The following is a 23,041-nucleotide window of genomic DNA, read 5'->3' as shown; positions in this document are numbered from 1 at the left end:
TCAGAGGAGGATAGAAAGTGGGAAGGTGAAAGGAAGGTGGGTAGTCAGGGAAGAGGAGTAGGTGGAAATTTGCAGGAATTTTTTTTTCTCAATAAAAAGAAAGATGCTGAGGGTAGAAGTGACATTCGAAAATTGAGGAGTTTTCATTGACATAAAGTTGGGCACACAAAGTCAGTGTGTTGGAAATTACAGGGGAAATTTGGGATTATTGTGATGCAGAAAACTTCTGGAATTAAAAGTACTGTGGGTTCTGAGGTTCAGGTACAGGAAAAAACAGTTGGTTTGTGTACAGTTAAAGCAGGAAGAATCAGAGAGGTGAAGAAGTGGGAATGTATTCACAATTTACCCAGGGGAGTTTTGAGCAGCAGGTTGCAGAAATGTATAAAGATTTTGTGTGTGATGGGAAAGTCCTTCCATATATACAGGGTGGAGTGGGTAAAGATATTAAAATTTTAAGAGATAGGCTGGTCAATCCTTAATGTTGTGAGATAGTGATATTTGTTGTTCAGAGAGAGTATTGCAGGAACAGGTGAATATAAGTGGGGTTCATGGAGATGCTAAACCTATTCCATTGTGGAAGGTAAATTTAAAGAGCAAGTGGAAAACAGGTGAGGTGATTGTTGGAGTAGTGGAAAAATTGCCCAATGCAGGAGTTCAATGTATTTTAGGTAATTATATAGCTGGGTCACAGATGTGGGTGATGCCTATGGTAGTTAAGCAGCCTGTAGAAGTATTTTCAATAGAAGTGATGCAGCAAGAGCATCCTGGATTGTTTCCAAATTGTGTGATAGCAAATCCAATTAGCTGACACTGTTTTTGATAAGATTGTTCAGGAAGAAAGAATGGAGGTATTTGGCTCAAGGCAGTTGATAGAGTTACAGAAAAAGGATACACAAATAAGACAGTTATATCAAACAGCTTACTCAGAAATAGAGGCAGAATGTATTCCAGAATGTTATTACCTTAATGGAAATGTTTTAATGAGAAAGTGGTGGCCATATCATATTTCAGCAGATGAAAGCTAGAGGGAAGTACATCAAATTGATATATCATTTGGATATAGAAAGGAGATCCTGAGCATAACTCATGAAATTCCAAAGGGGGGACATTTAGGAATTAGAAAGACACAGATGAAAATACAAAAACATTTTTATTGACCTGGATTGCATAGAGATGTCAAATTCTGTAGAATATGTCTCATGTCAGGTGATAGGGAAACCACAAATGGTGATTAAGCCGGCACCTTTAATTCCAATTCCGGCATTTGGAGAACCTTTTACTACAGTCATGATTGATTGTGTAGGACCCCTCCCTAAGACTAAAAGTGAAAATTAGTACTTAGAATATTGGATGTGTCTACAAGGTTTCCTGATGCGATACCTTTGAAAAATATGACAGCAAAGCGAATTGTGGGAGAGTTGACTAAATCTTTTGCAAGATACAGTTTACCAAAAGAAATACAATCAGATCAGGGCTCAAATATCATGTCACAGCTGTTTAAGGAAGTAATGAACAGTTTGGGGATAAAACAATTGAAGTCAACAGCTTATCATCCTGAGTCACAAGGGATTTTGGAAAGATGACATCAAACTTTAAAAACTATGATGAGGGTGTATAGTCAGGACTATCCACAGGATTGGGATAGGGGAATTCCATTCTTGTTATTTGCTATTAGGGATGTTCCTAATGCATTGACTGAATTTAGTCCTTTTGAATTAGTCTGTGGTCATGAGATAAAAGGACCACTGAAATTGATTCATGAGAAATTGGTTGGTCAAAATTCAGAAACTACTCTCCTGGATTATGTATCAAACTTTAGAGAAAGATTGGACAGAGCATGTGCGTTAGCTGGGGAACATTTAAAGATACCACAGCAAGTGATGAAAGTGAAGATAGACAGGAAAGTTACAGCTCGTAGTTTTGTTGCTGAGGAAAAAGTGCTAGTTTCATTACCAGTACTGGGTGACTCGTTAAAGGCAAGGTTTCGTGGGCCTTACAGGATTGGGGGAAAAAAACTGAGATAAGTAAATTATTTAATAAATACTCCAGATAGAAGAAAGAAGCAGAGGGTCTGTCATGTAAATATGCTTAAAAAGTACTTTGACAGGGAAGAGGACCAAAAAGAGATATTAGTGGTGGTAGAGAAAGAGGTAGAAATGCAGGACTCTGAAATTGATTTTTCTCTAATCAAATTGGATAATGAAGGGGTACTTGAAAATTTAAATGTAATATTGAGTTACCTTCCAGACAAGTGTCAAAGTGATTTGGAGAAGCTATTGCTGGCATAGGACATTAATTCTGTTCCAAATTGCAGGAAGCAGATATTTCAATAGTGAGGGCCTATCAAAGCACACGACTGCTTTCTGTATTGAGAGCTGGTGGTCGTTGGAGGGAAACAGAGTCTTGGGAAAGGCCAATGAAAAATAGCACAACACTAAGGAAGCAAAAGGATATTACTTAAAACAAGTTAATAAATTGCTTCTGGGAACGGTCATTTTTCTCGCTTGCAATGTCAGGATGTTTTGAGGCCCAGTATGGGACCTAAACTAACTTTCTGTTATCCAAGTTCCACCTCAAATTCCTTGCTCTTCGTCCCACATGAGATGTACCCTCCTCCAACCAAGTAATTATGCCTCCTTAGTCTTTTCAACTGGAATGTTGGTTAATAAATTAGCTGTGATAATGTTGACTTGTGAATGGAAGTGCTGAAGTAGCCATAGTATAATCATACCTATGTGCAACTATTTACAGAAATATCTGCTTCATGCTGTAAGCATGTAAAATCAATATTTTTTGCACTCGATCTTAAATGAAATTATTTCAGTGGTTGTAGATTTTGTTTGGTAGTTGATACTGCTTTTATATAATTCTGATTATTTGGTTAGCCGGGTTCAGAGTAGTTAATTTAGGTTAGAAATTCTAAAAGTTCTGGACTAAAGAAATTGTGTGGCATTTACTAGTTCATATATAATTAGGGATGGGCAATAAATGCTGGCCCAGCCAGCGAAGCCCATGTCCAGTGAATGAATATATTTTTAAAATTGGAGAAATGGTAACAGCAGGAGTTCTGCTTTTGCATTAATGGTTAAGTGATATGACACGGTATAGATATAAATTTTAAAGTTCATATATCGTCATTGCATTTCTGAAATTATCTAATGCAGCATAATTTTACTGATAAATAAAAACTAAAAATATTGAAAATACAGTTTACTAAGCGCCTATAAAGAGGTAAGACCAGTAGACTTTTTATATGCTTTATCAAAACTATAAGCTGAAAAAATTGCTAATATTTCAGTGCACTTGGAGAAAAGAGATACAGAAACTCCAACAGGTTGGTTGAATGCTTAATGGAAAACAGCTAGATAATAAAGATCATCAGTGAGGTGACAGATTTAAATTTGAAACAAAACAACTTGCAATTGCTTAAAATGAAAAGGCAAGGGAACGGCCTGCAGGAGTGACAAGAAAATGGGGGAATTTAGGTGGAGAAGAAAAGGCTGCAGATGGAGGAGGTCTGAAATTAAAACAGAAAATGGTCGCAAAGTGCAGTGAGACTGCTAGCTCCAATAAAAGAGAAAAAAAATAAGCCAATGTCATGCCACAGACTGTACCTCCAAATGTCTTCAGATAACGAGTTAGAGTTTGACTCCAACCCACTGTGCACTGCACACCCAACTCATGCAGTTAAACTTTTCAAGGACAAAAATTACTTTCTTTGAGTTCACAGTTGTGTTTTTTAATTACAACACAGAAAAATCTGCAAACGTGCAAGATGGACTGAAAGAGAAAAATTTATCATTTAAGGCAAACCCTTTTACTCTCAGATGCTGACTCAACTACTTCCTGCATCACTTTCTGCATTGATATCAGGCATTATATCACACATCTTTGAGATCACTTGGACTGGTGAACTTTTTAAGTTTTTAGAAAGCAATTATCTACAGCTGGTATACACTGATTTAGTCTTGGCATTTTTTTTTTGGTGGGGACGGGGTGAGAGTTCGTGGGGGGTTGGGGGGGGAGTGATGGATGTTACAGACATTTTATTCTTCTAAATGTCCTCCGATTCTTTTGTTTGTCAAAGCTGGAAACGTATCCCTTCTTAATAATTCTTGTTCAAATGTTCCTCTGCCACAATTGCTCTTTTTCAAAAGTAAACATATAGTAATATTTAATTTGCTATTTCGATTTAAAAAAAGGACCATGTCAGCAGTCAGTGTCTTGTTCTATTGCCTCCATGTCATATGAGGAGTGTTCTGGATATTGTGAATTGCTGGCATTTACCAGACTTTGAGGTTTAAATGTCTGGAACAAGCACTTCTATAAAAATTCAATTCGGAAAAACAAATTTTTATTTTGCTACAGATGCATTTTTCTAATGGAGGAAGGGTGAATTATACATGCATAGAATGATCTATTATCTCTAGTGCAATAACTGATTTGCCCTTTGTATTATCCCTATTAGAGCTGTAGCGATTTGCGCTAGCCCTGAGATTAGCAGCTTCAAGACAAATTTGGCACTGGCCTTCCTGTAGCTTTGTTTGAATCATTTTTCTCTGCTGGGTCGTTGGACAAACCATAATTCTCATTATGGTAACCCCAAATAACACGTGACCACACAAAAAAAATTCTGTTTTAATGAAAAATAATAAGTTTCTGATCCCAACCCAAACTTCTGACACGAAGTTGGATTCAGGGGCTATCAATAAAATATGTTGAAATGGCTTGTGAATTGCTTTAAGTATGCAGTTCCATAGATGTTCTTGTTTTTTTTTTGCTGGTACATAAGATAGTGATCTCAGTAACAGATTTTTCTTGGAACTTTCAAGGCCTTGGTACGTGTTTGACTTCTTCAGATGATACCCTTACACTTGCTATGATTGAGCCAATCTCACATAGTTGGGAATGAGAAAAATCGGATGGGATCTGATTGACTATTCAAGTGTAGACTAATGCTTTCATGTTGAAATGTTACAATTCCCCTGTAGTAAGCTTTGAATAAAATATTTACTCGCACTAGATACATATGGCATGTGAGGTATGTTAGATTAAGGCTTTGGGTGATTTTGCAAAGTAGCTTTGGGCCATTCCAAATAGATGTCAGTCAAACTTTAATTTGTATTAACCCGTTCTATTACTGATGATACTTTTCTATCTTTGTATATTTTTTAATTCAGAAAGTGGTGAGTGTGAACAACCCTCTCTTCCTCCCACTCATCCCACCTCGGTCACAAGGTTTCACTGCTGTTGTTCTCACATATGACCGTGTTGAGAGTCTATTCAGAGTGATCACAGAAATTTCTAAGGTGCCCAGCCTTTCCAAGTTGCTAGTTGTGTGGAACAACCAGAATAAGAGCCCACCTGAAGGTAAGATACCAATTCAGCATGAATAAATGCTATGAATAAATATGGGGGGGAAAGGAATTCATGGAAAGTAATAACACTAAATAGCCATATGATATAAACTGAACAGAGGAAGTTCAACCAGTGTGCATAGTTTGTATTTTTAATTCTTAATATTACGGATTTTCAAGCCTTCTCAAAACGTACTTTTGTTATTCCGGCAACTGGAATTTCAACTATGAACTCCTCTGCCTCCGCACCTCCTTGGCTTTCTCTGAGAGCCTCCATAAACCTACCTGTCCGACTGTGTTTGGTCATCTTTACCAATATCTTCTCCTTTATCTTGGCATCCAGTTTTACATGATTATGCCTCTAGGAAATGCATTGGGGCATTTTGCAACACCAAAGACACAACAGATATGCAAGTTGGTTCAGAAGCGTTTGCATCCATTTTCCCAAAGCTTGGGTTGGGATCAGAAACTTGCCCCATGAGAAGCTAGTGGCACTAAATGAATGTCTGTCTTTATTAGTTAGGAAATTAGGGTTGAGGGCCATTGACTCAATTCAGGGTGCCAGCAAGGCAGAAAAAATAAACATGCTAACAAGGCTGAAAAAAGTAAACAGAATGAAGTACATCAAAAAATACTGAATAGAGGAGACTGAGCTTGGGATTGAGAAGTTTCAGAGATCATGTAAGAGAAAAACTGAAAGCTATAGTTCCACAGTTTTGAGATCCAGCGAAAAAATGAGTAGGAGACCATAATGGATTCAATGTAGTGGAAATTTTGAGAGTCAGAAATCCTTCCCCGCCACAGACATGGAAACAGTATTAGAATGTTGAAGGGACTTGAAATTTATCGACTCATGAGTTGTTTAAGATGAAAGTGTTTGGCATGCAAGAGAGAACTTTTTGGAGGAAGCTTTACCAGTGGATAAGATATGGGAGTGCTGATGCAAGACAGGAGAAACTGAGGTCAGCAGTGTAGATGGATGATGCAGGAGTACAGTTGGGGCCATCACACATAAGAGGTGTAGATAGTTGGTTAGACTTGTGAGAGACGGACTTTGTAGAAGATTTTTATTCTCATTGAAGGCATGAGAGATCAAGCTGTAGAGATCATCAACTGCAGTGAATACGAAGGGTTCTTGACCCTGAAGACAACTGAGCAGAATCATTCGCAAAAGTCTATATTGGATTGGACGATGAGTGGGGAGGTCATTAGTAAGATATGAAGAGTGGAAGAGAGGACACAGTTTTGAGAAATCCATGTTAATAGAAAAGACCATGCATGTCAATCTAGAACAACAACTTGCATCTTTAACATGGTAAAAATTTCACAAGGTGCCACATGAGAACAATATCGGATAAAATTTAACTCCAAGCCTCGTGGAGGTATTAGGACTAGTGTCCCAACAGCTTGGTTGAAGAGCTAGGCTTTAAGGAGTAGCTTAATGGAGGAATGAGAAAAGGAGGAACAGGATGGGGATTTCAGAGCTACAGGCCTAGACAACTAAATGCTCAGCCACCAGTGGTGGAGTGATGGTGGGGATGTGCAAGCGACTAGAATTGGAGGAATGCAGAGATCTTGGAGGGCTGTACAGGAGGCAGGGGCTACAAAAATAGGGAGGAGCAAGTACATGGAGGAACCTGAACACAAAGATGATAATTTTAACACAAAGCAAGACACTGCAGATGTTGGAAATCTGAAATAAAAACAAAAATTGCTGGAAATGTTCAGTGAGTCAGGCAGCATCTGTGGAGAGAAGCAGAGTTAACGTTTCAAGCAGATATGGGGTCTGAAGCTCAGTGGAGGGTCATGTAGGGTGCTGAGGTTGCAAACAGCTCGGTTCAGCCTCGCAGTAACAATGGAGTTGGTGGTTAGGGGATGGAGTTCATGGCAGGGGCTAAGAACAGTGGCTTCCTCTTTAGAACACTTTGTTGAACTCCAAAATTGAGCAATGAAAGGACTTAGAATTAAGTCACTCCAGCTACTCTTTCTCTTTTCCACTGACCCTTTCCATTCTGTTGAAATCATTGGTTGCATGTGTTCTGCATTCTTTGAAGAACAGAAAAGTTTTATTGATTACATTAAATGGAATATCAGTCCATGCCTACAAATAGGTTTGCACCGCTCCAAGATATTTTAAATTCTGTGTTTTTGCTAGTTTAAAAAGTTAATGATGGTAAAACCGCATTCACGTTCCTGGAATAAATATTTCAATTCCACTGTGAAATACGAAACATAAAACATAATCATTGCCTTTTAAAATAATAATCCCTTTCCGGAAGAATCGAGTTTGTGAGCTGGTGGTTGTGCAGATAAGAAAATCAGCATCACCTGGTTTTAAGGTCTGCCAGTAAGCTCTAACCTTCTTGGTCTAACTTAAAACACTCAATTACTGCAAGTAATGCAAGCTTTTTTGCAAAAAAAAAATGTAATTTATAGCCAATTAAGCTCAGGAAGTTATTGAAGATTTAGAGTAATGAAGCAAAGTGAAGTATACACATCTCAGTAATATGTGGTATTCTAGCTGATAAGCAGTAGTAGTTCTGTAATATGAAATGTGGTAGTTTACAAGCTTTACTGTGCAGTTAAATAATATAAAATGTCACTAATTTTTGACAATGTTCTTTATTGCAAACAGTGCCGCAATTGTTTGGCTCCCAAATTGCTTGCCTGTACAGTAGTCTCTATTAGCGCACACAATTGCAGTTCTGGTATTCCCAGCCTCCTCCCCCACAAACCAAAACAAGCTAGGCGCTCCAAAATTAAACCAAGACTTTGACAAAAATAGTAAAAGAGATTTATGGTCTAAGCCTAACCTTGTGCCTACAGTAAATCATTATTTAACTATAACATGGCTCGGGAATGAAGAGAAGAAGGGATGTGGTCCACACCCAAACATTGAACTGTTTACTCTTTCAAATGCTGATGAACCTGTTGTATAATTCTAGTATGCTCTTTTTACCAGATTTTTTTTTTGTCTGTACACGAAAATATGTATTGCATGCTTCCCAAACACTATTGTAAGGCTTAGCAGTATTGACTCTATTGTACCACATGCACAGAGAAAGCATGACTACTCCTTGTCTAACTTTTTGTGTGATGCAATTTTTAAATCATATCTGTAATAGCTACAATTCTTTTAAAGTCTGAATCCTCATCAGAATCAACTTTTGACCAGTAGCCTGGTACACCTTATTGCCATCATGGCAGTGAAGTTCTGCTTGCTATCACCTCCCTCAGAACCAAGCCTCAGGCAAGCAGTTGACATTTCCCTGTAAATATATTTAATACTAGCAAATGTGAACGCAAATCCATTAACAAAAGAACTTGCATTTATGTGTGGCTTTTCATAACCTCCGATGTCCCAAAGCGCTTTACAGCCAATGAAGCACTTAAGTGCAGTCATTGTTGTAATGTAGGAAAATGTGTTAGCCAATTCGCACAACACGATCCTACAAACAGCAGGGATTAATAGCCAGACAATCTGTTTTAGTGACGTTTGGGGATAAATATTGGCCAGGCCACCAGAGAGCTCAATGAACGTTCTTTGAATAGCACCTTGGGGTTCTCTTCATCCACCTGTAAAAGTTAGATGGGATCTTGGCTTACTATCTCATCTGATTTCTTTGTAATGCATAGTCTTGAAAACTAGTTGCTGGTAGAAATTGCTGGTCAGTTTTGATGATTTAATGTTTTTGCAGCTTAATAGACTGCGTCGCCCTTTGGGATGAAGTTGATATCATTTCTGTCTAAAATCTGCAAGATTTAACCAATTAATTGTAAATTGTAGGATAGTAAAATTTTCTTCATTGCCAAATATCAGCTGTGAGAGAGAATGAATATTGTATTGCATTAGAATAAGGTTATAATTGTCAGTTGATGGCAAAAGTGGGTATTGGGAAATATGACACATTGTTATATAATAAATACAAGAGTGCTGTATGAAGGTTCCTTTTGGACACTTTTCCTGATGATGGGGCTGTTGACTAAAATCTGCTACTTGTAGTTCTTATTTCCTTATTTAAACATGTTTGTATGTGGCTGATTTAATCTTTATTAGATAAATATTACACAAATGTTCTCAAAGCTTAAAAATTGAATTGTGACTGTATTTGTGAAAGCTTTAAAGGCATAATGAATTGTGGTTTGCCCCTCAGGCCAGCTTAGGTTTATTTAATCGGTTTTAATGTGTTTAGTGTTGGTTTGTAGTTGGGAGATTTAGATATCATCTAAGTCATGCTGATGGTTGCAGAACAACCTTGAAAGATCTATCTGATGGGGATGTGGGGTAGACAGGGTGGGTTGGGATTAGATTGAGGTGAGGGGAGGTGAGTGACAAAGTATACAAGGGAATAGTCTGAAATGGCCATGTCCGTGAGCGCAACCGTGGGAGCAGAAAGATTGCAAAATCAAGTTGACTAAGAATTCATTCTGCAATGCTGATGGAGGACTTAATGACATTTGTGGTTGGATGGTAGAGGTGGAGGACTTAAAGGGGAGGCAATAGATGGGAGGTGCTTGATGAAATGAAGGAGAAGATCTGGTCATCTTATTATAAAAAGTTTATAAATACACAAAGAGGCACTTTAAAGTGATTGACAAAAGAACCAGAGGTGACATGAGGGTAAACCTTTTTACGCAATGACTGATTGGGATTTGGAATGCACTGTCTGATAAGTTGCCAGAAGCAAATTCAATAGTAGCTATCAAAAAGGAATTGGATAAATAATGTCTCTCTCTCTCTCTCTCTCTCTCTCTCTCTCCCCCGCATCCCACTGTCCCTCGGTCTCTCCCTCTCTCTTTCTGGCTCACACTGTCCCTCTCTCCCCCTCACACTGTCTGTCTGTCTGTCTCTCTCTCTCTCTCTCTCTCTCTCTCAATGATTAGCTGTCTTTGGTGTGGAGTTATGAATAAAAGTTTGTTTTTATAAGCGATTAACTACTTGAAATTTAAAAGATTTAAATGGGATATCAGGAATGGGAGTTTTTTAAAATATGGCCAAGGCTGTGATACATTTTTAGAACTTTATTTTATTTCATCTCAACATGGCTCTTGAGGTCTACCCATGGTAGATACAGGTTAAGTTGGAATGGAGGGTGTAAGGGCCAAAGGTGGTGGGTTGGCATTGAGTTGGTATGGGATGATGGAGGTGACATAGGGAGTGGATGACTGAGTGATGGTGGGGGGTGAGGGCAAGAGGACCTGAAATGTAACCAATAAATTGGGACAGAGTGGCAGAGAACTGGAATGGGCCTTCTAACCAGCCCATCGCATCACTTGGCCATCCCTGTGGCCACCTCCAATCTGCTTCCAAGGGTAGTGGGCCTAACCCTATCCCACACCCTGCCCGCCGGGCAGATGAGCCTTTCTACCGAGGCTGATGCGGCAAGCTGTGAAATTTCCCAACTCGCGCTTTCTGCCTCGGTGATGAAAATCCAGACCAGTGTTTCAATTCAATGCCAGTGTTACCCAATGGGGCCCTACAGGCAGAGGCTAAGACATTACAACCCCTTCGCCATCCAGCAACATTTTGGATGACTTCTACTACTTAGCTTTGTCCACTGCCCCGCTCCCTGCCACCCATTCATGATTTAGAGCCCAGGGCAATAGCTCTGGTTCTCGCCCCTAAAACTAGTGCTATCCAACTCTAACTACTGGGATGAAAGATCATGTTCTAAAGTGTCAATATTCTATTAGGCAGTATGATGGAATCTATGTCAGGAACTACTTTGAGGCAATCATCCTTTTTGCAACACCACTCACTACCTAAATAGCAGGTCATTTCCCCATATTTTTCTTTATAAGCTATTTTCTCATAACTTTTTTAAAACATTGCCAGAATTTCTATGTGGTATGGCATTCATATGACTCATGGACTGACTGTTATATCAATATAGCTCTGTATGAATATTTTATCAGGCAGAGACCTGCGTGGGAGCTTCTGTTCAGTGGTTTCGATACATTGCACAGGTGGTGCCTTTTCTATATTGGGGAAGCAACTTTCTTAAAATAATATGCTACTTATGAGCGGATTCCATATGTTCTTTTGATCTTCCAATGCAGATGGCTGACATCCTAGATCAAAAGAACTTTAATACTCAGCTCCATGCTCTTTGGTATCCCCAGCCTTCCGCCAGCTCCTTGGCCCACTACCCTGTCTCTGGCCTGCTCTCTTCGGCTCTGCTTACCACTTTTCATGCAGCCTCCGGCCTTTTTTTTTCCCCTCCCAGTCCCAAGCCACGCTTTAAAAACTGGTTCTGACCTTACTGGGAGCGACCTTTTGCGTTGCAGGCAGAATTTCCAACTGGCCTCCCCACGACTTTGGGATGGGATTTGTTAGTTAATGCATTTCCAGTTTTAACAGAGCCTTTCCCAAAGTCAGAGGGAATTCTACAGTCTCACATCAAAAGCTCATTCTCAGTTTTGGTCAGAAACTAGTTTTTGATCTACAAACAGGGAATCCCCAAAGGGCTTCTCTATAACTTAGGGGGAGGCTCTATTTTAAAGCCACAGAGTTTTAAAAAAAACACTTCTTTAACTAGGAACTGGCTCTTAATGTACAGAGGCTGGATTTCCCAAAGGCTTCCCAGTGATTTTGAGAAGCCCAGGTTATTTAACTGGAAAATTATTTAGTAACTAGACATTCCCCAAATCTGAGACTAATGGGGAAATTGAACATTTCAATTCCCTTCGTGCAAGAGCATTTGTTCCCTCTCCCAAACTTTCTTTTTAACATACGCTCTTATTACACCCAGTCCTGAATCCCTGGTCATCCCTCCCAACCTCAATACCTGTTTCTTTGTATCCCCCTCATCCTTTCTCCATTCCTTGTATTATCATCAGTCCTGGCCACCGTTCCCCTGTTGGCTTCCTGCATTCACCACTAGAAAATGCACCCTGTGACCGAGATCCATCCACTGCACCCTCACCCACAACCAGTGATCCGAAAATATAGTTATCTGCTGGCTTGCAGCACTGCCCTGTTCCCTCCCCTATCTGACACCCTGTTATTCCTTCACTATGTCAAGCATTGCACACCCTAAGTCCCTGTTCACCCTGAGCCATTTCCATCTCTTTTCTACAGCATCTTTCCCCCAGCATCCCAAGACCCTTTTCCAGCCCCTGCTATTGCTCCACTAACCTACATCCCATAGCCAACACCGCAAAGCCCTGTTTTTCCTGCCACCTCATCTCCCACTCAGGAGAGAAGAGAGGAGCTAGGGTAAACACAGAAGTAAGAAAGATAAGAGGGAAGAAAACAAAAGGAGTAGACAGGTAAGAGTTAAAACATATCAACCATCTTTCCTTGATCAGTGCCACAGAAAATCTATTGGTGGTACAGAGTTATAGCATCATTTATGGCACAGAAAAAAGCCATTCAGCCCATCAAGTCCATGCCTACTCTCCATGGAGCAATTCAGTCAATTCTATTCCTCTGGTTCATTCCCGTAGCCTCATTTCTTTCAAGTACCCACTCAGTTCTCTTTTGAAATTATTGACTGTTTTTATTTCCACCACCCTTGGGCAGCAGTTTCCAGGTCATTACCACTTGCAATGTAAAGAAGTTCTTGCTCACATTCCCCCCTACATCTCTTGCCAGAACCTTAAATTAGTATCCCATAATCCTTGATTGATTAGTTAATGGGAACAGATTTTCATTATCTACCTTATGCAAGCCTGTCATTTTATACACCCCTATGATATATCCCCTCAACCTCCTTTCCTCCAAAGAGAACAACTCCAGCTTCTCCAACCTGACCTTGTAGCTTAAATTCTCTTTCCCTGAACTAATTCTGATAAAGCTCCTCTGCACCCTTTCAAGGACCATTGCATCCTTCCCAATGATTGGTGACATAGTACTCCAGTTGTGCCTAACCAGAGCTTTGCAAAGATTCTACATAACTTTCCTGCTTTTGTACTCAATGCCTCTATTTATGAAGCCCATTGACCCACATGCTTTGCTAACTACTCTCTCAATATGTTCTACCACCTTGTTGCAATCCCTATAGAGACCAACAACCTTGAAAAAGGGATGTTAATTTCCTAGCAACTGATGGAAAAAATCGTATGACAAGATGTCACATTTTAATACTTCTACTGTAACAGAAAAACTAAAATCAACATAGAATAACCATTTCTTAATAGGCAACTAATACATAAAACTACTGAAAAGGTACTTCCCCATTAACTAATTAACTCAGCTAAAAATACTTTACGTCATGATTGCACATTATGCCTTGAAGATTAACGCCCAAACTCCTCCTGACTTTTCAGCAGGCTTCCTTTAGCCTGCCACGCCAGGGTGAGTCGTCTTCTGTCCTTCTGAATATCTTTGAATCAACTTCCAGCAGCAAGGTCCGCTCTGGCGACTCTTCATTTCTTAACTGTCCAAAAGTCCCATCTGTTCCATCGTCTTCCTTCCAAACGGAAAACTAACTCTTACAGGCATCCTGCTCTCACAGCAATAGTTTCTCTGTTTCTTCACCCAACAACATCTCTCTCTCCTTCCTGGTCTCTGAATCTTATCCTACCCATCTTCTCTCTCAAAGCTGCATGATCCTGCTTCCTCAATACTTTAGATTGTAGGCCACCCTATTTTTCCCAGTTCCTGCTCAGTTCTCTTGGGCCCCAGAACTTTCCATCCCCAAAACTTGCATCAGATTCCATGACATACTTTCTGGATCTCCCAAATCCTTGGACCATTCCTCCCAGTGCTCCTAAAAAGCAGAAATCTCTCTCCTTTCCCAGTGACTTTAGATCCCAGGATTTACCCCAATAGACCTGGAACAAAAACAAAGTACTGTCAATGTTGTAATCTGAGATAAGAACAGAAAATGATGGAAGTACTCCCAGAGCTTGACTTGGCAGTATTCCTAGACTACTGGGTCTGCTCCCAGCACTGCCAGACCCCAGGACCCCCATCAAAGCACTGCTAGACTCTGAAGCCCAATCCTAGTATATCCTAACCTTGGGCCCATTTCCCATGTTCTTAAAACCCAGGGCTGGCACAACACAGATAAATTAATGTAATATTTCTTAATAAAATTGCCAATGTGCTTATAAAATTTCTGGCTTATTGTGTAGCGTCACAGTATGTGAGCTATTATAAAACTTTACATATATATACACTTCCTGTCTATCACACTTCAGCCATCACACTCTAAAGCAAATTGCTGCCAAAACATCTTTTTAAAGAAATATAATTTAAAAAACCAAAGACATTTGTTTGCATTATGCAAAAAAAACTCTCCAGGAGCATGGAATACAGGATCAAATCAAGATGTTCTCTCAAATATGGTTAAGGTTTTGATCTCCAGCTTAAATAGCAATTAACCTTTCGTACAGCGTTTACTTTACATCAATTAAACTTTGTAGCCTTTGAAACAGGATAGTTTTACGACACCCCTAAAAATGCATCCTCTGATTTCCATGAGTACTTTAATGATGAACTTACTGCTAATATTATAAAAATGGTTAATCCAGAATGCATTTCTTGTCCACACAGTATTGCACTCAAATGTGAGGCTTATCCTTTTGTCAGTTGGTGCAAGAGTCAGAATGTCCAAGTTCTAAGTGCAATCAAAGCCAGAATTGTAAGATGAAGCTAGAAGAACAATTAAATTAATATCTTGGCCCATGTGCACTTAATGACAGTTAGGTGTTGTGGCCTTAAAGGGACACTGTTTCATCTTAGCAGTGGAAGAATACATGCCATTTTACAAGATATAATGTGGTCCTGATTAAACAATGAATTGACCACAGTAAACTGGGCTGAACCTACAGACAATCAGTAGTAAATGTTCAAAGAAGTGAGTAGCACAATACAAAACCAATACATACTCTAAAAGACAGGTTCAATTTGTGTAACTATACAACCATTGTCAGCAAATAATGTACATGACAGCATCTAGATTTAGAAGAAAGCTTGCACAAATACAAGAAAAAGTAGAAACCCAGTAGGCAGTTATATAAAAAGCAACAAGGATGCAAAGAAAATAATGAGATGCAAAATGGAATATGAAAAATAATTTGCAACATCTTATGACCGATGCAGTTGGTAAACCAGAAGGAAACTTTAAACAACTGTCATAACCTATAATTTTAAGCATAATGTCTGAGATGTGACTCTAAATTCAGGAATCAGACCACCAGTTCTCAAGGTTTTATATTAAACTACATGAAACATTTTATTAATTTACACAGGTTAAAATATATATACACATGGCTGCAAATTACTATCATAACTTTTAACAAATTCTCAAACTAATTTCCATTAAGGCAACAGCAGCCCATAGACTTAACCCGACATCAGCAGTTTCACCTTACAAATTCAAAATTAGGTTCTTTTCACTGTAGAACCAGTTGGAGGCTTACAGCTGCCTTTTGATCTCACATTGCCTCTGCTCTGCACACTGGAAATCTGTTGAAGTTGGACCTACCACCACTGATTTGAATTCAAATTCTCGCCAGCCTCTTTGAACTTCACCTTTCAACAATTAAACCCCTTTCATAGTACAATTTTATTAGTAATATAAACATATTGCTTGGTAGCTGCTAGAAAGGTGTCAAGTTTTCACCCCACTTCTTGAACGCTCTATTCAAAAAATGCAAATTCATGCTATCTCCCTTCCATATCAAAACTAGTACATATCAAAGCACCCAGACTAGCTGGCTTTAATTCAATTAAGGCACACCCACAGGCAAACCTCTATTTTAAAAGAAAAATATTTTCCAAAATATTATATACATTAATAGCTTCATGACACAATCGGCAAATATGTTTGTAAATCTATTAAGATAAAGAAATAGTGAAGTGAGGTCAGGCACTACTGCACCACACAGTGGGTCATGGAAATCTGGAATACCCTCCCCCTCAAAAATCTACTAACACTGGGTAATTGAAATTTAAGATTGAGATTGATTTTTATTAGGTAATATTTTCAACTGTTATGGAACAAAGACCATTAATTAAATATAAACTACACATCAGCCTTGATGTCTTATATTCTTATGTTCTAATTGAATGGTGCAGAAGCTTGAGGTGATGAATGGCCTATGCCTCTTCTTACGAGGCACAGTATCTTGCCCAATTCCTGATATATAAGTATAATTAGACTGTTCAGCCATTGAGCGCCGGCCATTAGATATTCCCTAGAGGACTCCTTCCCAAACTTTTCCTGGTGTGACCCCATTGTAATGCTTTAGACTTCGTATGACCACAGAGTGAAATTTGGGATTGCACAGGGCTGTTGGGGGAGACTTCAGTTGTCGAGCAGAGGGAGGTGGGGAACAGGAGCTGAGTGTTGGGGGAGTGGATGAAAAAGCAGGGTTTCTAAAAAAAAACCTACATTTTTGCAGCAGCAGCAGCAATCAGGCTTCAGAAAGCAGTCCATCAGTTGATGCCCATCAATAAAAAAACAAACCAGAGGATTTAAAGAGACCTCACAGCTGAGAGAAATCAGTCCGAGCTCCACAGCATCCAATGCTGCCTTGGAGCTTGCGACCCCAAAGTCTGATCTCGTGACCCCAAGTGGAGTCATGACCTACAGCTTGGGAAGCACCGCCCTAGAGCAAGAAAGTAAATTATTTTTCTCCACTCCTCCTTTCTGAACTTTTTGACAGTAATGCTGAGTTTATCAAATTATTTGTATCCCTGCTAGGTCTCACCTGCTGCTGCTCTCCAGAACCTGCTGCAGCCTTACAACCCTCCCAAGAAGTCTGTACTCCTGCAACTTGTGGACTCTTGTGTATCCCTCACTCCCTTTTCACCACTGGGGGCTGTACATTGAGCCTTAATGGTCCTAAGCTCTGAACTTCCATCCATAAACCTTTCCTCTCCTCTCCTCCTTTAAGACTCTTTAAAATATATGACTGAGACTTTGGCACCCTGTTTTTGGCTGATTATACTTTTGTGAAGTGCCTTGGGATATGTGATACGAATATAGGTTATTATTTTAGAACCAGTGCGAGCATAAGGAATTGGAGCAGGAGTAGGCCACATGGTCCTTAAATTCTTTCTGCCATTCAGTAAGTTCATGGCTGAACTTTGACCTCAACTCCACTTGCCCACCCAATCTCTCTATCCCTTAATTCCCTGGGACAGTGTTTCCCAATATGTTCACCACATTTGGCAAATCAGACATGTGGCAAATTGATGGTGTTCATTTTTAGAGCCACACAATTGTGAGTTGTGTTGAAACTGCAGCAGTGAGCATGAGTATGGGTGTCACTCACTTGACAGCTATTTGTCACCCATCCCTAATTGAGCAAGGAAGAATCAAACACTTTGCTGGGTCACAAATCGGTCAGAGTGTGGCAGTGTTTATCGGAGTATAATTCTGTTGTCATGTTTCTAATGGCCTGGAAGCTGAAGGGCCACTCTCTCAATGAAACAAGAAAAATAGTCCACAATTTGTTACCTTATCTGTTCCTGTTTCCTCTGGGTGCCTCTAAAAGACAATACATTTATTGTATATACTCATGTAAAAGTTGAGTTTCTAAGACTAAAGTTTTAGTTAAAAAGTAGGGAGTCAACTTTTACACGAGTAACATTTTAGAAAGGTAGAAATCCATTCTGTCCCATCAATTTGCTATCGCAGAGTTGCCAGCTCAAAGACTGCTCCCAACAACTCCCCCACCCCCACCCCCCCCCCCCACCCCCACCCACCCAAAAGTAAGTGCAAAAGGAATCAAAAGGATTTTTATTTATAAATAATTTAGTATTAAAAAATCTTGATGGAGGGGGACATTAATTTCTGTTGACTAAATTAATCAAATTTATCAAAGTAATCAAAAACAAAAGCCATACATACAAATTAATACAATTTTACTCAGTTTTTTCACAATATAGAAAATATTACTACGTAGCAGCAGACCTTGCACTGAACATGTATTAAAATCCATAAAAATCACTCCCCTCCTCATCTTCAGAGCCAAATAATTCATCCCAATCTGTTTCTTGCATGGCATCCTCATATGGATCAATAACATCATCGCCTTTAGTAATCATGTCATCATCTGCCATATCATTTTACAAATAATCATCATCTGTGCCATCAAATGCATTGGATAACATATGTTTCTTGAATGATTTGACGACAGGCTCTATTCTGATTTCATCCCAAGCCTCTACAGCCCGTTCATACAGGATTGCTGATGTCAGAACCCATGTGCTGCATCCCTTGGTGAATGCCTTCTCTCCTTCCACCATCCAGTCATTCCACTTTTTTCTCAAGCTATCCTTGAAGGGCTTGTTTAAAGAAGCATCCAGTTGAACAAGGCTTGTTAGACCACTAGGAATCATTGCAATATCACTGTTTTGTGATCTAACCTCAATAGCATCATCAACAGCATGTGGTCTGTCCCAAATGAGAAAGAAGACTTTTTTCTTTACATAATCCAACTGGTCGAAAACTCCAGCCTTTACTCAGCCATATTTTCAAACCACCTTCATCCATCAGTCCTTTATTATACACACGGACGACTACTCCTTTTGGGAACTGCTGCTTTGGGAGGGTTTTTCTCCTGAATATCACCATTGGCTGAAGCTTTGTCCTGTTGGACAGCACAACAGCAAATCTTCCCTTTTTATGACCAGTTGTCTTCATTAACGCTGTTTTCTCTCCAACTTTGCTCAGCATTTGACTGGCTGGCATGTCTAAATTCATGGGAGTCTCATCCACATTCCCAATACAGGCCAATCTGTATCCATTCTTTTCTCGATGTTTGGTTATGAACTGCTGAAATGCAGTAAGCCTGTCATCAAATTCTGCTGTGAAATTTTGGTCTTTTGTCACAGTACAAGATTGTTTCCCTTCATAAACCTGGTACACCATCCTGGACTGGCTTTGAAATCTGCAATGCTTAATTCTCTTGCTTGTCTCATGGCAAAGATTCAGTTGACCCTTGAGAAACTAAGAGTCCAATCTGGCGATTTTCATTGATGTATTTTGCAACTTTGCCTTCCAGTTGTGGCCATCTGCTAGACTTTCCTCTGTTTTCACATTTATTCTTAGGCATCTGCCTAAGCTGTGTGGAGAGCTTCCTCCATTCTTTTGACACTCTTCGCCGATATCTTCAGTTCTCTAGCTACTGCACAATTATTTGTCTGCTCTGAAATCTCAATAGCTTTAAGTTTGAACTGGGCTGTGTATCTACCTCTTGATCCTTCTTGCTACCATGTTGCCATATTAGAGGGCAGGATTGGCGGGAACTGAAACACACTGTCAGAAACAGAATGTTTCAGTTAAGAAATTATCACCATCCTTTGGGAGCAAATACAGCAGGCTCACTTTGCTGAACAGTTGAGCACTTTTGAAGCTGTTCTCCTCGCTCTGGCTGTAAGTGTATTAGTCTTGATTGTTTGACAGTTTTAAAGCTCAAAGCTATTTTCAAAAGATTGCATGTTTATTTCATTAATATTGAATATATTTTATATCGTGGTGAATATGGCAACCTAATCGTCGCAGGTTTGGCTAGCATCAAAATCCTATTGGACAACACCGCCCTAAGAGTCTGAAAAGGCTATCTCGGCTTTGCATATACTCGATGAGCATTCACAGCCCTCTGGGGGGTGGGGGGAGTTCCAAAGATTTGCAACCCACTAAGTGAAGAAATTATGAAAATTACAATTGTAGCAATTCCTTTATCTTGTACTCCAAACCATTTGCAGTAAAGGCCAACATGCCTCTTGCCTTCCAGTTGCTCGCTGTGCCAGCATGCCAGCTTTGTGTTTATGGTAAGCGGACACTCAAATCTCTTTGAACACCAACATTTGAAAGCTGCTCACTATTCAGAAGAATATTCTGATTCTTGCTGCCAAAGCGAATAGTCTCACATTTCCCCACATTATACTTCACCTACCACCTTATTGCCGACTCACTTAACCTGTTTCTGTCCCTTTCAGCCACTTGGTGACCTCCCCATACCCTATTGTCTCACCTAGCTTTGTATCATCAGTAAACATGGATACGTTGCTTTCTAAGTCATTAATATAGATTTTAATTGCCAAGACCCCAGCACTGATCTTTGTGGCATCCCACCAGTTACAGCCTGTTTATCCCTACTCTCTGCTTTCTGTCCTTGAAACCAATCTTCTATCTATGTTAACCTATTGCCCCCCCACCCACCTTAATAATCTTTTATGTAAAACTCTATTGAATGATTTTTGGAAATCCAAATATACTGCATTCTCTGGTCCTCCTTGATTTATCCTACTAGTTACATTCTCAAAAATACTCCAATCAATTTGCCAAACATGATTTCCCTGAAACTGAAAGCCAGTTAGAGAGCAACTGATTTAGCACAGATCGTAATGGAATCTGTCAACTTCTTGATCTGTATAGATTAATACAAGGTAAAGTGGCACATTTTTCTCCTGGGTCTTTTGGACAGTGAACACCTCACTGTGAGAACATGGCACGGAGGAATGGGTATATTTTTCATAACTTATGTATGATTTTAGTGGGAAAAATAGTTTTAAGATATTATTGTAACCCAGGCAATAAGTTGAAAGTATGTGTGATATCTTACAAGTGGGAATATGAAATTTAGTTTTAATATTGCCTCGCTACCCAAGTGTTAGACACAAACTGCCAGAAAATTATTAAAAGACAGAAATGAAGAAAAAATTAAAGAAGATTATTTGTAATTTTTTAGAGGGGTGATACTGGTGGCATTTGGTTAAAGTATTTAAAAGAAATATACTCAAGAGGCTTTCAGAAGTCAAATTTGTGAGTCTCACTCAAGTGGCTTTATTTTAGGTAAGGAAATTAAAAGTTGTCAGACTCTGATATTTTATTGTTCACAAGAGCAGGTGGTGGCTTAGTGATATTGTCACTGGATTAGTACTCCAGATACCCAGGGTAATGCTGTGGAAACCTGGGTTCGAATCCCACCACAGCAGACGGTGAAATTTGAATTCAATTAAAAAAAAAGTCTAATGATAACCATGATTGTCGATTGTCGTAAAAACCCATCTGGTTCCTTTATTTGCCATCCTCACCTGGTCTGGTCTACATGTGACTCCGGACCCACAGCAATGTGGTTGATTCTTAAATGGCCTAGCAAGCCATTTGGTTCTCAAGGGCAATTAGGAATGGGCAATAAATGATCCCAACGAATACAAAAAAAAAAATGCTGTTTTATTTGGAAAGCTGAATAGCTGTTAAATTGTCTATTTTCAGTTGGGCCAGTTTTTGCCATAAATGGAGGATGGGCAGAGAAAACAAACAGCAGTGACAAAGTGGTTAGACATCCTCCACAAGAAAACCTACAAAAAATTGGACTGGAAGCAATCCAAATGTAGTGCTGTGATATTTTTTGCTCATTTGTCTATACTGTGTACCCACTTGCTCAGTCCTCCTGGTTTGATCCTTGATCTTATTAACTGCAACAAACCTCAGACTTTAGGTGGTAAAGGGTGATTCCACTTCGTTAGTGTGAATGCGTTAATGACTGATAGGGTTGGTCAGTGTCCATAAAATTTTCATATGGCTGCTGCCATTTAGGTTTTGCACACTTGCTGTTTCTAAACGCTTACTGCCCTGGCGGGAAGAGTCATACCTCAACGATTAAAGCCCTGAAAGCCTAGGGAATTGAGATTGAAAGAGGGTACACAGTTGCAAGATGCCGAAAACATTACATTTAGTGAGTTGTGAAATGAGAGTTCTTTCTGTCACATGCTGAATTCAGCCATAGAGGCATGCGACAGCCTGATATCCCCTGGCTTTCCTTGGTTAAATAGGGATTTGATATGAAAGGCGCTGCCCAAGTCATTGCTAAAATATCTTTATGAAAAGATTTTTACAAACTCTATCCCCAGGCAATAACCCATGGCAGGAAATGAGTCTGGAATTTGCAAAGCATCTGTAACTATACAGTAGCTGCCACTTGTGACTAACTTAAAGCAGTGCAGTCCCTTAAGAATATTAGAATTCTCCATGAATGTTGTTTCATGACTCAAAGTAAGATTCACCAAAGTTTTAAGTTAGATACTAAGACCATCAATTTGAACAGACAAAGGGAACATGTGGTTTATAAATAGTAAAGCTATAGGCACATGCAGGTGGTTTATTTATCTTGTGATGTTAAATAAGAAAATACAATTTAGAATTTTAATTTATTTCTTATTCCAGAGTCACTATGGCCCAAGATTGGAGTACCCTTGAAGGTTGTAAGAACCAAAGAAAACAAACTGAGTAATAGGTTCTTTCCTTATGATGAGATTGAAACAGAAGCTGTCTTGGCGATTGATGATGATATCATCATGTTGACTTCTGATGAATTGCAGTTTGGCTATGAGGTAAGTGCATGGTGTTTAGCATGGAAATGTTCTCATCCCCATCTACAAGCTTGGTCCAGGTAACAAATCAGTATAATATTTGTGCTTTCTCTCAGTATGAAACCAATGGAAATATGTTTCTTGTATCACATTATTGTTATTATGTATGATGCAGCATAAAAAATAATACGCATACACAGGTAACATAAAGTATATAGAGAATCTGCTTTTTGCATCAATTTGTAATGACATAAGACTTAGGAAGCTCGTTATTTTTTCCATTACCAAACAGCTTTTCCTGCTCTCCACAATCCTATTCTACCCTTAAATGACTACTCCTACATAGAATTTAATTAACTTGCAGTACATTTGTGGTATTCGTGAAATGGCTAATACTCATACTTAA

At 39.3% G+C, this 23,041-nt stretch overlaps 1 protein-coding gene across 2 annotated transcripts in view; it reads left to right on the top strand.

Annotated features, from left to right (window-relative positions):
* Positions 1-23,041, top strand: part of ext2 (exostosin glycosyltransferase 2) — a 182,890-nt gene that overhangs the window by 127,078 nt on the left and 32,771 nt on the right. For both annotated transcript variants that reach the window (XM_041196924.1, XM_041196923.1), the window contains exons 9-10: positions 5,181-5,370; positions 22,490-22,656. In XM_041196924.1, the coding sequence (XP_041052858.1) occupies positions 5,181-5,370; positions 22,490-22,656 (357 nt within the window). The remainder of the gene's footprint in view (positions 1-5,180; positions 5,371-22,489; positions 22,657-23,041) is intronic.

Source organism: Carcharodon carcharias, chromosome 10 (genome assembly GCF_017639515.1).
Source record: "Carcharodon carcharias isolate sCarCar2 chromosome 10, sCarCar2.pri, whole genome shotgun sequence".
NCBI classification, from domain to species: domain Eukaryota; kingdom Metazoa; phylum Chordata; class Chondrichthyes; order Lamniformes; family Lamnidae; genus Carcharodon; species Carcharodon carcharias.
Note: the sequence above shows the minus strand (reverse complement) of the source record. Positions and strands in the feature narration are given on the sequence as shown.